This window comes from Cynocephalus volans, chromosome 3 (assembly GCF_027409185.1).
Source record: "Cynocephalus volans isolate mCynVol1 chromosome 3, mCynVol1.pri, whole genome shotgun sequence".
NCBI classification, from domain to species: Eukaryota; Metazoa; Chordata; class Mammalia; order Dermoptera; family Cynocephalidae; genus Cynocephalus; species Cynocephalus volans.
Window position 1 is genome coordinate 61,245,073 of NC_084462.1, and position 16,668 is coordinate 61,261,740.

At 45.1% G+C, this 16,668-nt stretch overlaps 1 protein-coding gene across 2 annotated transcripts in view; it reads right to left on the minus strand.

The window, feature by feature from the left end:
- Positions 1 to 15,508: 15,508 nt before the first annotated feature.
- FAH (fumarylacetoacetate hydrolase) overlaps positions 15,509 to 16,668 on the minus strand; it is a 32,080-nt gene continuing 30,920 nt past the window's right edge. For both annotated transcript variants that reach the window (XM_063090569.1, XM_063090568.1), the window contains one exon: positions 15,509 to 15,714. In XM_063090569.1, coding sequence (XP_062946639.1) covers positions 15,635 to 15,714 — 80 coding nt within the window. In that variant the 3' untranslated portion in view covers positions 15,509 to 15,634. The remainder of the gene's footprint in view (positions 15,715 to 16,668) is intronic.

Genomic DNA, 16,668 nt, shown 5'->3' on the forward strand with positions numbered 1-16,668 from the left:
AGGGAGACCTGGCTTCTCGTCCTGGCTGTGTGACCTTGAGCAAATCACTTCACCTCTTGGTGCCTCGGTTCCCTGGTCTAAGATAAGAAGGAAAAGCCTTGACAGTGTGTGTGTGTATCCCTCATGTGAAAGGACAGGAGGGGAGTGCTTTGAACATAAATGTGCTGTAGTGGGGGTGGGGGTCAAGAAATAAGTTGTTGATAAAGACTCTTCTCTGGGCCTCCCTCATCCCTACCCTCCCCACCCTTCCAACCCATTCCCACCTCATCACCTACGTCTATAACTTTGCAGCAAGAATACTGGACCAGAGCCCACATACCTGTCCCAAGTCCCAACTTCTCTACTTCGTTGTTCTATGATCCCAAACAGCTCAGCCTCTCTGAGCCCCAATTTCCTCATCTGTAAAATGGGGAAATAACATCTACCTCACAAGGTTGTTGTGAGGCTGAAATAAGAGAACATAAGCAAACAGTATCCTCTCTTGAATCCACCATCCCAGGAGAAGCCAGGGGTCTGAGCTGGGACAAGCAGAGATTCTGGGTTCCCCTTCTCCCTGCAGAACCTGGAACTACGGGCTTTCCTCAGCTTCCCACAACCATTTCCTAGAGCCAAATCTCCCAGCCAGGACCACTGGTCAGAGGAATACTCACAGCAACCTCCCCCAGCACCTGACCTCTAGGGGTATGGCATCTAATAATTCACATAATTGTCATTGTCATCAGTTTTCCCACAAACATGCTATGAAGTTAATCTAGACCATCTGAGCTTCCCTTCCCCAAAGTGTATTTATTTAATCCCTCTGAGGCATGGCCTGCCTTCTCCATCAGAATAGACCTGCAGCTGTGAAGAAGCTCAGGGTTCCTTTCCCATCATCTGCATTGCAGCCATGGGTGCCCACCCCACCCCAGGACATCTGGGAAATGGTTTTCCAAAGCACTGTCACCACTAGGTGACCCCTAAAAGTGGACAAGGCCACAGCTATTCAGGCATTCCAGGTTATATCCAGTTGTCCCCCCACCACCATATGGGATGTACAAGGGGACAGCTGCCAAAAGCAGTGGACCAAGATGCATTGGAGGCTCTGCATAGGGGAAGGACCTAAAGCAAGAACCTGTGCATTGCCTCAGGCCCAGCAGCAGCCTTCACTCTGAAGCCTACCTCAGAGATACCAGGCACTTCTGTGAAAAGCTCGTCAGCGTGGATTTACAATTTAAATCAGAGCCAACTTCCAATCAGCTAATAATAGACCCTTAAGAGCAAGAGGTCTGGAAGACCTCACCTGGAGGCACTTTAGAACTCTCATGAGCGAGAAACAGGGTGCCCTGGGGCAGTGCTACTTAAACTGGGGTTGAAGGACCAACAGCATCTGCAACACTGAGGAGCTTGTTAGAAATCCAGAATCGTGGGCCCTGCTCCAGACCTACAGAATCATAATTTCCGAGGGTGGGCCCAGGAACCTACCGAGATCCCCCTTGTGATTTGTAAGCACATAAAAGTTTGAGAAGAACTTCCCAGGAATCCATGGTTCCCACTTAATTCTTTTCCACACATAGATTTACTAATATTTCCCACCTTATCTCTTGACTCTTTTTTTGATAGCAAGGGGAAATAACATTTCAGAAAGGATGGAAAATGAAAAACTCACTCCCAATCCAAGCCTCCAACAAGACAGTGATTTTCATTTTGTGTCTATGTATTTCTTTCTAATCCTTGTCCACATGCAAGATGTATTTTTTTCACAAGTGCCATCAACTATATACTTTTATAACATACTCTTTCTTGTAACATTACATCACAAGCATGTCTCCATGTTACTGCCACAGTCTTCATATTTATCATTTTAATGGCTATAAAACATGACATCTAGTGCACGTACGTAATTATGTAGACTTCTGTTTTTAAATACTTGAATTGCTTTCATTTTCCCTATTATGCATGTGTCAAGAGAAAAAATAAAGATAAAGGCACATATTCTGGGGGGGGGCTTGCTCAGGACAGGGCAGAATACATATTTAAAGTACAGCCCCTTCACTGAAGAGACACATGGGAGAGGGAGCCCTGGCTAAACATTTGATCATATTAAAGTGGGGAAAAGTAACTGAAGTTTCCATATCCTGTTGTTGCTTTACTTTATGCTGCTAAATGGTGAAGATCATCCTTTGTGATCAGAGTACCTTAACCAGTTTCTGGCTAGCAGAGATGACATTTGGGGTTGTGGATAGACAGATAAACTGTCCGGTAAGAGAAATGAGCAGGAGTCTTGAAGACTGGAAGTCGGCAAAGAGGAACTGGAAAGCATTCAGAGAAAGACAGGCCTGTGAAGTTGGACACAACACAGGACTTAAGGACAACACGGCTGGAGAGAAACTTCCCACAGCAGAGAATGGCTGATAGATTTTCCAGACAATGGTGTCTAGTGGCCAGTTTTAAGTTGTTGCCTGTACTGTGCTCTGCTACAGTCCCTTCATGTTACCCCAAACCCTCAGTAAAGTCTGATATACATTCTATTTTGTGGCAGTAGTATTTGGGCAATGAGAGGGAGTACAATCTGGAAGAGGCCAGGGGTGCCGGAGACGAGTGGGGTAGCAGAAATATGCAGAAGCAGGAAATCAGAATGACAGCCACAAGGAGGGAGGTGACTCCTGAGAATGCTCAGAGAGGCTGATAGAACGGTAGGACCCTAGCTTTACCAGGGTGGCATATCAATTCCCATCACAGCTATTTCATTTTTTCCAATTAGTTGCCCAGATGTCCACATGTTCTTATTAAATTGAAAGACCAATTTCTCCCTGTCCCAAGAATTGCCCCAGAATTCCAGAGGCTAACTCAATCCAAAAGGGGCTGGTCCTGCTTTCAAACACCAAGTGGAGAGACTTGCAAAGCCTGGTGTGCCCACTAGTGTGGTTTCTTGCCCCTCAGCCTTGCTGTTGAGGACTGGTCCTGCATGCAAAATGGACAGCTATCCCCAATGCCCTCTGTGGCCTATGGCCCAGTCTGCTGAGAGGTGCCCATGATGAGTTCCCTGGAGCCACATTTACATGCCCAGCTGTTCTGTCCAATCATAGCACAAAGACAGGTTGCCTGTGTCCAGAGGGACAGACAGCCTCGGACACCCTCCAAACCTTTATGCCCCTGATGGTCATCAGCTAAGACTCTCCCTCCTCCTGGGAGGGTTCTCTTTGGGACCTATCAGTGTCCTACCAGGAAAGAGATGGCACACACAAAGCACTGATTAAAAAAGAGTTTAATGAAAGAATATTTACAGAGGTTGGTCAAAGTTAAGGTAAACAGCAAGGAATGGTAAAAGCCACAGTGTAAAGCCATTACCACCTCAGCTTGAAGAGACAAGGAGAAGGGTGTTCCCAGAAGCCAGCAAGAGCTGTAGCAGTGAAGGAGGAGTCACCCCTCAGGAGCCGTAGCCATACGCAGAGGATCAAATCTCCTGCCAAAACTGCAGCCAATAGGAAGAGAGCTGGGGGAATAAATACCTTGACCTCTTGCCCCAAATGGCAAAGGACCGTTTCCAGTTTAACAGACCCATAACTATGTCTCCTGTAGAAGTAATTCTTTAGGATTTCCAGACCCACCAAGCCTAAAGTTACAAAATTCCATAAGTGGGTTACTCAAGCTATAATAGTAAGAGGAATCACTCTCACCTACATCCCTTGGTTTCCAGACTATGGTCTTCCAGCTGAGGGGAAGATGGCACATATATTGGCCTCTGGTTTAAGAAAATTATTGTCTCCCATAGGTCAGCCACCATAACTGAATTTTCCAAAGACCCTTCTAAATGTCAGTCATGCCAACTGTTTCTGGGTGCTAAGGCATGCAGTGAACTGTGAATTCTGAGGGTACAAGCCCACTGCTGCAGTTGCTTAACGAATTGGTTCCCTGGTTAAAGGTCATGTTTGTGAGATACACTGAAATAAATGTGCTATGGTTTGGACATATCCTCCAAAGCTCATGTCTTGGAAACTTGATCCCCAATGCAACAGTTTTGGGAAGTGGGGCCTAATGAGAGGTGATTAGGCCATGAGGGCAGAGTGAATAAATTAATGCCAATGTTATGGGATTGGGTGTGTTACAAAAGGGGGAGTTCAACTCCTTTTCTCTTTCAAGTAATGCTTTCCACCATCTTATGACACAGCAAGAGGGCCCTCACCAGATGCCAACCCCATGATCTTGGTCTTCCCAGTCATCATAATCACAAGCCAAATAAATTTCTGTCCTTTATAAGTTACTCAGTCTGTGGTATTCTGTTATAGCAGCACAAAATGAACCACCGCAAATGGTGGGGAGGCCAGGGATGGCGAGTCCATATCCAGAATTGTATCTATTCCCACCATCCTCCATGATGGAAGGGGATCAGTGTAATTAACCTGCCACCAAGTGGCTGGTCTGTCCTGCATCACCCACCCCTGGGAATGGTGCCATATTAGTGTCTTGGCATGAGCCTCATTCACTGGTAGGCTGCATATCCAGAAGTGATGGAAAATAATGAGCCTTAGTGAAAAAAAGTCCATGTTGCTGAGCCTATATATAGCCTCCATCTCTTCCACTATGGTCACTTTGTTCATGGTGCCATTAAGCAAGCATCAGAGTCAACAGGGGAAGAGGCTGACATCCATAGGCTGGGTCATCTCATCCATCTGATTATTGAGTCTCTTATACAGTAGACACCCTCTCATGGGCACTTAGATGACACATGAATTCTTGACACTTGGCACTTTGAAAGATGTCCTTTCACATACATCTCCCCAAGACTGCCTTAGGCCCTCTCTTCCAACCTTATACAGTCGGGTCAGCACTGTTGGAAATGGTTAGGAACTCCAAACAACATCTTCATCTGCCACAGACATTTCCAGTACCATTGGGTCTGCTGGTCTTAAGGCCCAAATGGCAGGGTAGCTTTCATCACAGCCTAGACCTGGTCTAGAGCCCTTTACTGGTCTGGGTCCCATTCAAAACCAGCAGCCTTATGATGTACCCAGTAAATGCATCAGAGGGGCACACAAAAATGTTCTGTACATTGCCTCTAAAATCCAATGACAGCCATCAGCCACTGAGCCTCTTTCTTCATGGTGGATTACGCAAGACGAAGCAACATGTTTCTCAACTTAGAGGGGATATCCCAACATGCCCCAGACTGCTAGAACCCAAGACACTTCACCAGTGTGGCAGCCCCCTGAACTTCCAACAGGGTCTCTCCCCATCCCCCAAGCATGTACCATCTATGGTGCTTGTCAGTTGCCACTCACCGGATCCAGTTAGCACAATATCATCAATATAACAGACATTCATAAAGTTCTATGGGCTGTCAAGATAAGCAAGGTCCCATATAATACAACAGAGAGTGGGAGAATTGGAAAATCCCTAAGGTATGCAATTAAGGTGTAGCATTCTCCTGACAAGTGAAGGTAAACTCCTTTCAACTACCTTTAGGTTGGGATGCAATAGAAAGTATTTTCCAGTACAGGGTTCTGAAACTTTAGTGTTCATTAGAACTACCTGGATAGCTTCTAACACAACTGCTAGGCCACAGCTCCAAAATTTTTAATTCAGCTGGTCTTGGGTAGAGTCCTATAATGTGTTATGTCTAACAAGTACAGTGATGCTGAAGCTACTGATCCAGGGTCCACACTCTGAAACTGCTGTTCTAGTAGGTCACCAGGCACCAGGACCTTCTCTAGGAAAGGGATCACATCCAGAATGACTTCTGGGATTTGCATCAACTCCTGATTGTGTTTATGAAAATCCATAGTCATTCTCCAGACCCCACCTGGCTTTTGCACCAGCCAGACACATGACTTAAATGGTGACGTGATTACAATCACTTGCCCTGCATCTCCCAAGTCTTTGAGGGGGCACAATTCAATTCCCCTGAAGATGCAGTATTGCTTTTGGTTTACTATTTTGGCACAAGGAGGCAATGCCAGGGGCTTCCATGGGGACCGTTCTACAATAATCTCACTCCATGGGTCAAATGAGACCAACATGGTGAATCTTCCAGTTACTAAGTATATCTTTGCTGATAGTACATTCCAGGACCAGGGAAAGAACCACCGGATAAGTCTGTGATCTCACCGGACCCACTATGAGATTCTCTCAGGCCACCTGATTCTTATAAGCACCTGCTTGACCAGTGGATCACAGTGGTATTTTGGGTCTCCAGGGATTAGCTTTAGTTCTGAGATCATTTTCATTAACTGCTGCAGAGCCTGGTTATTTCCTTTTTCCCAGTGCATAGCCACCCTGTTAAATGGCGATGGGTCCCTCTGGGAAATGCTTAGGGGAATATTTAAAATATAAACTTATGGCCAGGCCACATAGCCCTTCCTTTATGGCTCCCTGTCAATTTGAGAGACCCAAGTCTGTGAATGGGGTTAGGTCTGGATAAAAAGTTAGTGGTCCTGAGTTCTCACAAGGATGATTCAAGTCAAACTTTGGCCCACATGACCTAAAATTTTTCTGCCTATAGAGGTGAAGCATCTACTTCATTTCTTGATACCCTATGTCAATCAGCCACACCACTGATCCCAGTGGTTCAGAACATTCTGACCGCCACTCTGTTTGTGCTGATTTTATGGTAGTTGTACCCATATTTTCTCTTATGATTAAGCACCACTACCATCTTCCAATCCATGAGACTCTGAAATACAGGAACCAAATACTATAGCATCATCTCCTACCATTATCTCCAACTTACAGGTCTTCAAGAATGCTGGGACTCCCCTTACCAATGCACTTCATAATGCCTTGGTGAAGGGATTATCCTTTGGGCCCTCCAGAGAGGTTTGTTTGGGGGTGACTGATCTAGTTGCATATAACAGACCCACTCCAACATTCCCATCTCCCTGGGCCTTCAGATGCCTTCCTCTGCACTATTCCAGGAAAATTCCAGGCACCTCAACCTCATTGACTGAAGGCCACTTACAAGTTTACTTTTCAACTAAGCAGAACAACTTAGCAGACAGTTAATGCCACTCCCAGGTGCTCAAGCCAACATATTAAATCCAGAATCCCCCATGGGTACATGCACATCAATAAATTCCTATCTTACATTTTATCTTTTGTGGTCTAAATCTCTTGCAATCTATTCCTGTACATGCTCACCAGACTCCTGCTGATACAAATTCGCAGGATCCTGCCATTTCTTCCATGTTTATGCTGAAGACTTTGCCCTTCTCTCTCTGGCCAATGCTAGGATCTAACTCTAGTTATGGTGCTGGAGACAATAAGTTTGTGTGTGGAAGGGTGGATGCTGCACCTGCCCCAGGTGAGGTCCCTCAGACAGGGGTGAAGTGGCTGTTCCCACTAACAAGGAAGGTTCAGGGGTACCTGGGGGCTCAAATTTGTCAGCCTCATCTGTGTCCGCCCAAATGTCCCCATCCCAAGTCTCAGGGTCCTTCTTAACCACTATCCCCACCTTAGACAGGAGAACTGGAAGGATTACACATTCAGTTGGTACTGCAGCTCTACAACCCCTCAGGCCTCAGACCAGATCCTGAACCAAGCCTGTGGCTAAGTGAAGCAAAAGATTCCTTTGCTGCTGCATGGTGCCCTCCAATTATCCACCTGCAGCTTGGGTGATGAATTCAGGGTTTGGAGTTTATCTCCTCTTTGTGTAAACTCTCCAGGGCAAATCAGCAGCAGTCAGCGCCCCCATGATCTATGTAATCACCAGCATTCTCATAGCAACCAAATACCAATGACACTTATTCCCCTTGATGACATTTTGATAACCATGATATTCAATATGCCACAGATTATTAGTGTTCCACTTCCCCCAGCGAGGAGGTTACCCTTTGCTCACCAAATATGTGAGTGACTCAATTCCAGAATCTTATTTTCAGTCTGTTTCCTGCTACCACTCCTGATACAAAATGACTTTATTAGTCTGTATATATATAAGTGGCACATTCAAAGAGTTCAGGAAAACAAAAACAAAAACAAAAAAAAGAAGTTCATTGAAGAGGGTTTAATTAAGGGACTATTTTCAAAGGTGCAGGCAGGGCTAAGAGGACCAGTAAGGGATGCAGAATAATCCAGGATTAACAGTAAGAAGCCATTACCTCCCCTGGCTTGGGGAGAAAACAGTGGTGCCAGAATCCAACAAGGGCTGAGGCTATGCTGCCCACAGGGGCTGTGGGCTGGAAGTGGAGGGACACAGCTGGACACAGCCACTGTCAAAACCATGGCTCAGCAGGGGAGAAGTAAGGAGAACAGATACTCCTGGCATTTTTCTCCTTCTGCACTCCAATCTCTGCTGGCGTCTCCATTGCCCAACCCCACCCAGAAGCCAGAGGGCGTGAATCTGGGTAATGTCTGGCCAGGCCAGCCTCCAGGGTGCAGGGCAGGGAAGGACAAAGCGAGACTAGTCTGCGGAGGGGTCTTGGTGTTTTTCCTTGTCCACAGATCTCAGGCAGGACCAACTAGTACAGTAGTGCACCAAAACCAGTTTTCTAATGTTGAGTATTTATGGAAGGAGACTGGAATATCAGTCCCTGGTATCCCTTGGGCTTCTTAGGCAGTTTAGTACACTCTCTCTTCATCTTTCTGCACCAAGGAGAGGGGCACCCTCGCTAAGTCCCACTACATCCTTTTTCCAAGGAAAGGATTGCCCACATGCCTAAAACACATAACTAAGAGGGCCCCCAGAATGGAGAATCCTTCAGCCTGACTGTACAGAGAAGCAGCTAGTCAATATACACTCTCCTCCAAAAAAAAATTACACCGTCTCTGAAAAGCCACCCCCATTACACACCCGTCATCCCATTAAGTGGGGAGACGCTCGGCTTCACGCTGAAGGTAGGATAGGAGTTCAGGCTTCCTATGAATATATACTAAGGGAAGAATGACTCTCAAAGCCTTGAAGACTTGACGTCCAGGAGGCTGAAATTCAGGCTACATGAACAGTGCTGCAATGAACACTTTTATGCACATGGGTTTTTTGGATTTTTTTCCTTCTCTTTGATTGCTGGATACAACACTGACATCATTTGAAAGAAGAGTTTGGTGTTGAGCTTATAGCTAGAAAATGGGAAGCTGTGTGGGTGCAATGCCACACACCTTTACAAGCAACCACCATGTGACAAGGGCTTTGGACACAAAGGTGAGTAAGGCTCCGTCCTGCCCATGAGAAGCTCACTTCCACAGGTCAAAATCAAAGCTCACACCACTAAACTGTGATTTGCCAGCCTGAGAAAAGTGCTCTCCTAGAGGGTGAAAGTTCTAGAATCCAGTCACAGCTCTGCCACTCAGAGTTGTGTGAAATGAGCAAATATCTGCAACTATACAAGAAATATCAGAGACAGTGTGGGTCCAGGGATGGAGGTTAAGGAGTGTCTGGGTGGGGGCCCTGCTCTGGGACCATGCTTCAGGGCCCAGCTTGTAACAGACACACACACACAAACTGATTTGTTCACAATCATATAGGCACCTCTGTCTCTTGGGACTCAGTTTGGTACGGTCCAAACTGTACCCTAAATATCCACCCTCATGAGTAATACCGTGCGGGCACCAGGGGAATGCTTCTTCATATCTCTGCCCTCAGTCTTCAAAATAAAAGTGACATTGGGAATGCCACACAGGACTGCAGCAGGTCCAGCACTGCAGATGGGTGGGGCAGGGGAAGCACTCGGGTAAGAGAAGAGAGCGATTAACTCATTACACACTTCCAGCGTTGACAGCAGTTGATTCTCACCCCAGCAAGTGTCATTTCCCATTTATAGCAAATATCCATTTTCTTGCTTTATTTCCAATCTGTGTCTCTGGAGGTATTCACAGATCAGCATGGCATTGTCAACAGTTGTAAATGACAACTAGGGTACATTTTACAATATTAGCTAATTCATATCAATTTTTTTTTTTTTTTTTGGCAGCTGGCCAGTATGTGGATCTGAACCCATGACCTTGGTGTTATAACGCACTCTAATTAACTAAGCGAACTGGCCAGCCCCTAATTCATATTAATTTACATATACATAGGTCTCAACATAACATCAATGAAGTGTGATATTAATTCTTTACTTTGGCATCTAGATTGACATTAAACACTAGGACTGAAAGTAGTTTCATTTTTATAGAAAGCATTTAATAAGATTTAATTACATTTTCAGAAAATAAATGTAAACATTTCAGCTTGATTTAAATAAACTTGATATTAAATGTTAATGCTAATTATAATCTGTATCTTGCCTTTTAATTTTAGTAGAAATCTTAATATTTTCAAAGAAAAATAACTTTGAAAATGCACATAAAATAAGTTTAATTTTTATTTTTTAACATTTAGTGTTTTGATGAAAACATTCATATATTTTACACTTTGAGTATAACTCAATCTACTTTTTAATCTTTTATACTGTCAATAAAACACAAACTATGTGAAAAGCTCAGGACAGCATCATTAGTGATTCTAATGAAGTTAAGACAAGAGGACTGGCCAGTTAACTCATTGGTTAGAGTGTGGTGCGATAACACCAAGGTCAAGGGTTCAGACCCCTGTACTGGCCAGCCAAAAAAAAAAAGGCAAAAAAATTAATTTTAAAAAATCAAGTTCCATTTTTAAAAATTATAAAGCAAGTGTATAATTCATGAATTTTTATGTCCTTAATGCTTATCCAACTATTGTCATCCCATCAACATTCTTCACGTGCAATGAAAATTTTAAGTTCACTTGTATAGTTTACCAATATTCAATCATATAAAAACCAAAGCTTTGCAAATACTTCTGCTTTGTAATTATGAAAGCAAATACGTCAAGGTAGGAGAATAGAAAGTATTTTATTTAACAGTTTGTAGCTTGATTTTGACCTCTTAAATACTGAGACATAAGTCGGTCTCCCCATGTGCTCTTAGCTTAAGCCCCACAAATATCAGGAGTGGACCTATGAATAAGACACAATCCCTGCCCCCAACAATCTCCCAGAACTCATTCATTTATTTAACAAGTATATATTGAGTGACTCTGATAGGCTAGGTATTGAAGAACTTCCAGTGAGCAAGAGCAGACTCTGTCCTCAAGGAGCTTACAATATGATGATTTTATGAATCAATCAAACCATCACAGACAACAATGGTCTATTTCTTTCTGGGATCATGTCCTGGGTAGACACAGGTGCACCACGCCACCCAGTCCCCCCTTCAAGAAAGTCCTTGTTGCTCTGACTTTTGGGTATGCTGTCAGCAGACAGTCTCAAAATAAGACTGGCTCCAGTCTTGTTTAGTCTCTAGAAAAAAGCAAAAACAAGCAAAAAACAGGCTTTGCAAGCAAGCATCTAATCCTGGTCCATCTCCCACAGGCCGGCGTCTCTTTCTGCTTCTCTGCATCGGGAGGGAAAGGAAAAGACCCCCTCAGCCCTGGGGGATTGCTGAGAGAATAGAAAGAGAAGGAATACACAGAAAACAAATTAGTACTTTGCAATATAACCCTGCCACATTAATTTTCCTGGAGTTGTTTAAAGGAATATGCCTCCAAATTAAAGAAAGGAAAAATTTTAAAATAGAGCCACTTTTGAGGTCCGTTTTGGTGTAAAGAATCTTTGAGATAATATAAACTATGATACTTAAAATCCTCAAGTTCTCTTGTCCTGAAAAGCATCGCCTCGGCCCAAGTCTATCTGCATCCTTGGATGCGCTCTGTTTCAAAGGTAAACTGTGCCTATGACAGGCTTCAGGACGGGGAGTCCCATGGTGGGACGGCACTCCTCTTTCCTTCACTCTCCTCTGCAGCAGGGACAGAGGCTCCTGGCCCTGGTAACTAGTGCCTGCCTGGCCCAGGGCAGTGGCCCCTTAGTCTAGCTGGTCCCTGACACCCTGCGATGAAACCTGCATCAGCCCCATGCTGTCAGAAATGCCTCTGAGCTTGCTCCTCTTGGTCAGGTAAAGTTTAAAGTGGATTCTATTCTCAGTCACAGTCACTCATTTATACTCATAATGGGACAGTGATTAAAAACAGGAAGCATAAATGAAATAGGTATTAACAAGGAAGATAGGGTGTACTGATAATTATGGCCGCTTGAGATGCTTATCATCAGATCTATAAACTCCATCCATCTTGTCAAAACACCTCTAGTTCTTAAAGTACCACTGTTAGTGAAAATTTGGCCATGAAAGTCAATATTGTCTATTTCATATCACTACACACAGATAGGTTTCAGTAAATTATATCCCGAGAACTGAAGGCCATTACATTCACTTGTCATCTGGGGCTGGCAATGCGCATTTCTAGAGATTGAGACTAATACAAAGAGGCTCCTGTTGCCGAAGGGTAAGGAAAAGTAATTGCTGGATCAAGTCCAGGCTGGACCTGGTATTAACATCCATTACTGCTATGGTCTGAATGCTTGTCCCCTCCAAATCTCATGTGGGAGCCTGATTCCCAATGTGGCAGTGTTGAAAGGTGGGGCCTTTAAGAGGTGATTGGATCGTGCGGACTATGCTCTCATGAATGGATTAATCCATTCATGGAGTAATAGGTCAATGGTTTAATGGGTTATCATGGGTGTGGACTGGTGGCTTTATAAAGAGAGCAAGTGAGCACATTAACAAGCTCTCTCACCCAACCCTCGCCTGGGTGATACCCTGCATCACCACAGGACTCTGTAGAGAGTTTCCCTCTAGAAGACCCTCACCAGATATGCTCCTGGACCCTGGACTTCCCAGCCTCCAAAACTGCAAGAAATAATTCATTTTCTTATGTTACCCAGTTTCAAGTATTCTGTTATAAGCAACAGAAAATAGACTAATACAATTACTTTGGTTTCTTAAACAAATCTGGTGCAAGGAACATTTCCAGCTCTACCTGCTCTGTGTGGCTCACACTCTAGGGCCAGGTGCAGCAGGATTTTCCAGCATCACCAAGCCCCTTAGGTGCATTAAAGGCACAGAGGAGAGGATAAGTGTGTGATCCCAGCAGCTGACATCAGCATCCTCTGGTGCCAGAAAGGCAAAGCAGATTAATGATGATTTTAGGCAACCTTTGCCCATGAACCAGAGACCTCCAGTAAAGCTCTGCTGTGTGCAGCAGCCTTTCAGCCATGTGTAGGTGAGGACTTTGAGGAAAGAAGGTGAGACACTCCTGTGAGTTGATGCCAGGAGTCAGAGCTAAAGAAACAATCTCAAAACACAAGTGGAGAGCAGGGATTTCAGCTGAGTCAACAGGAGCAGAGGTGGCCCTGAGAAGAGAAGCCCCCAGGAATTCAGAAGAGTCTTGGGGAAGGCTTTGGTCTTCCAAATTCAGAGAATACGTTTGGATCAATCTTACCTAGCTAGTAGGGTCTGGGAGACCCTGCAGACATCTGCACTGTATAGTATTTCCATTGAAATCAGCAAAGCACTGGAAACCATGACCTCAGAGTGTGGCTCCGTGACATAAAGTCAGCTGTGCAAGAGCAGTTTAGCCTCAGGGCATGATGTTTCCCGGCCTGTGTGCAGCAGAGACTAGTAGTTGCCCCACAGTATCCATTCTCCCCTTTTTTAGCAATCAAACTCTGATTTTTACTGGGAAGCAATGTGTTCAGCTAAAAGACTACATTCCCAGCCTTCCTTGTAATGAGGTGTGGTTTTATGATTAAATTCTCATCAATGAAATGCAAAAAAGTATGGTGTGGGACTCCCAAGAAGGTTGTTTAAAGGGACTAACTCAGGGGGAGGAGGGCCTTTCTGCCCTCCCATCCCTACAATCCCTACCTCTTTGTTTTTGCTTTCTGCTGGCTTTGAACTTGGGTGTGCTGGCTGGGGCTCCAGCAGCCATATTGTACCATGAGGTGACCTTGAGGTTGACAACCATGTGTTGAAGATGGCAGAGCAGAAGTTCCTTAATGACACTGTGGAGGTGCAATACAGACTCCAGCCTTCCTGGCCCCAGACGGCTTTTATGTGAGAGAGAAATACCAGCCTCCTTAATGTTCCTTAGAAATGATGAGCACAATCCATCCTCAGGGCTTTGCACTGCTGGTCCTCTGCCTGGAGCATTGCTCCCTCACTTCCTTCAGTCTCTGGCAGGAAATCACTAAGAACCTAAAACACTACAGCTTTCTCTGGCCACCCTATTTACAATAGCATCCATATCCCCCAATATTCCACAGAACTTATCACTATCTGTCCTACTACATGTCATTTTCTTGTCTATTTGTTTATTGTCTGTCTTCTTCCACTAGAATGTAAGCTTCATAAGGGCAGGGATTTGGGTTATTCTGTTTACTGCTGCACCTCTTGTCCCTAGAATGGTACCTAACACAGAGAATGCACTCAATAAAGATTCGTTGAATGAATGAATGAATGGCATGATCTAATGGACAGGCTCTGCATCCTCACTCATCTTCCCAGGCCCTGGCATGTGGCTTATCAGGCCCAAGAAGGGTCACTGGGCACTCTGTCTCTCTGTGGTCATCCAGGAACGCAGCTAGGACCAGGGCTAGTGTCTGTAGAGGGTGAGGACAGAGGAGGTGGGTGGGGCTCACTCTCCTGACTCTGGTGGGCTTGTAAGGAGAGAAAAGCTAGCTCCTGACCCCTTTTCTGCACTCATCACAGTTCAGGTGTGCACCCACTACTGGGGAGCTTTACCCAAGGTTTATGATAGCACGGCCACAGGGCCCTTGAACCAAGTCTACACTCCATGTGTTCCCAGCAGTCAGCCCCAAGAAATACTGGATATGTGGGATGCTGTGATGGGCAATTTTATGTATTAACTTGGCTAGGCCAAGGTAGCCGAATATTTGGTCAAACATTATTCTAAATGTTCTGTGTAAGTATTTTTAGATGAGATTAACATTTAAATCAGTAACTCTGAGTAAAGCAGATTACCGACCTCTCCAGAGGAAAAAGGAATTTTGCCAGCAGACTGGCTTCAGATTCAAACTGCAGTTCTTCCCTGCATCTCCAGCCTGCCAATCCATCCTGCAGATTGTGGACCTGCCACCTTTCAGAACTGCATGAGCCAATTCTCTCTATGTACAGATTGTCCCTGACCTAACAATGGTTCAACTTACAATGTTTTGACTTTATGATGGTATGAAATCATTGCAATTTCAATGTAATATACAGAATTCAACAAGTTACATGAGATATTCAACACTTTATTATAAAATAGGCTTTGTTCTAGATGATTTAGCCCATCTGCAGGCTAATGTAAGTGTTCTGAGCATGTTTAAGGAAGGCTAGGCTAAGCGATGAGGTTCAGTAGGTTAGCTATATTAAATGCATTTACAACTCAATGATATTTTCAACTTACGATGGGTTTATCAGGACATAACCCCATTGTAAGTCAAGGAGCATCTGTATACAAAGGTATCCTACTGGTCCTGTTTCTCTGAAAACCCTAACTAATACAGCCAGCATTCTCTTTCCATATTCCAGGGAATACTGGGAGGCCTGGGATGTCTGATGAGAAAACCACACAAAGGCCCTTTACCTCACTAATAAATCAAGAAAACAAATTAATGAACATCTCCCCAGGAAGCTGTACATGATGACCCACTGGATCAAATCACTTACGGCACTGCAGGGCTCAGAGCATGGAGACAGAGCACATGGCTTTATTTATGACTGAATGAAGAACCCCAGCCACAGAAGGAGGCTCCAGTCACCCAAAAGGGGTGCACGAGCCCTTGCTCCCAGGAGAGCAGAGAGGACTTCACGCTGGCGAGAGCGCAGGCAGCACTTTTCCAGCACACTGGCCAAAGCCAATACGGTAGCCATCCCCCTGGCAGTGCCCTGGAACAGAGGAGGACAGGGGTCAGCCACGAAGCTGCTGTGCCACTCAGCAGGTCGATACACTGCTGGGCCCAGGAAAGCAAACACGTATCTTAAACACATATCTTAAACAGATACAAACACGTATCTTAAACAGAAGAATCACCCTCCCCAGAAGATGGGCAGAGCTGTACCAGGAGCATAGGAGCTGAGCCCATCCACAGTCAGGGATCCTCAGAGCCACTGCAAGGCCCGACAGTTTTCCTGATGATGGTCAACTCTCCCCACATGGGTTTGGGTTCAGATCCTGTCTGCCAGTTAGTCTGAAGCCAGACTACCTGAGCTCAAAGTCTGGCTCCTCTACCTACTGGCTCCATGACTGTGAGTCCCTCTAGACCTCAGTTTCCTCATCTGTGAAATGGATCTAATAATAGTACCCACTGCACAGGACTGTTGCAAGGATGACAGGAGTTCATACACCAGAACTCTGAGAACAGTGCCTGGCCCACAGTAAGTGCCCTCATAAGCATCAGCTATTAAGCTGACTACGAGCTGGCTGACTGGGGGCAATCTGTTTTACTTCAGAACTCAGCCCCTCATCTGTAAACAGGAATAACAGTGCTTATCTCTCTGGGTTGTGAGGATGCGAGGAACTATTTAATTGAAGCCCCCAGCATGACATCTCAGACAGAGGAAATGTTCAGCAAATGCTTGTTTCATTCATTCTACTACACTTCAACAAAAGGGATGGAAAAGCAGAGAAGAGGATCCACTTAATGGGAGCAGCAGGTGCAGACAAGACACAGAGGAGAAGTGCCTACAAGGCTCTGAGAGAGCAGCATGGAGGACAAGGGAGCAGAAAGGAGGACATCGGAGCTGGGCCTTGACGGGTGGGCAGGAGCTCACTAAGGAGGACACAATGAAAAGGGCATTCCAGACACAGGGAGCAACACTGCAAAGGCACAGAGGCCTGGG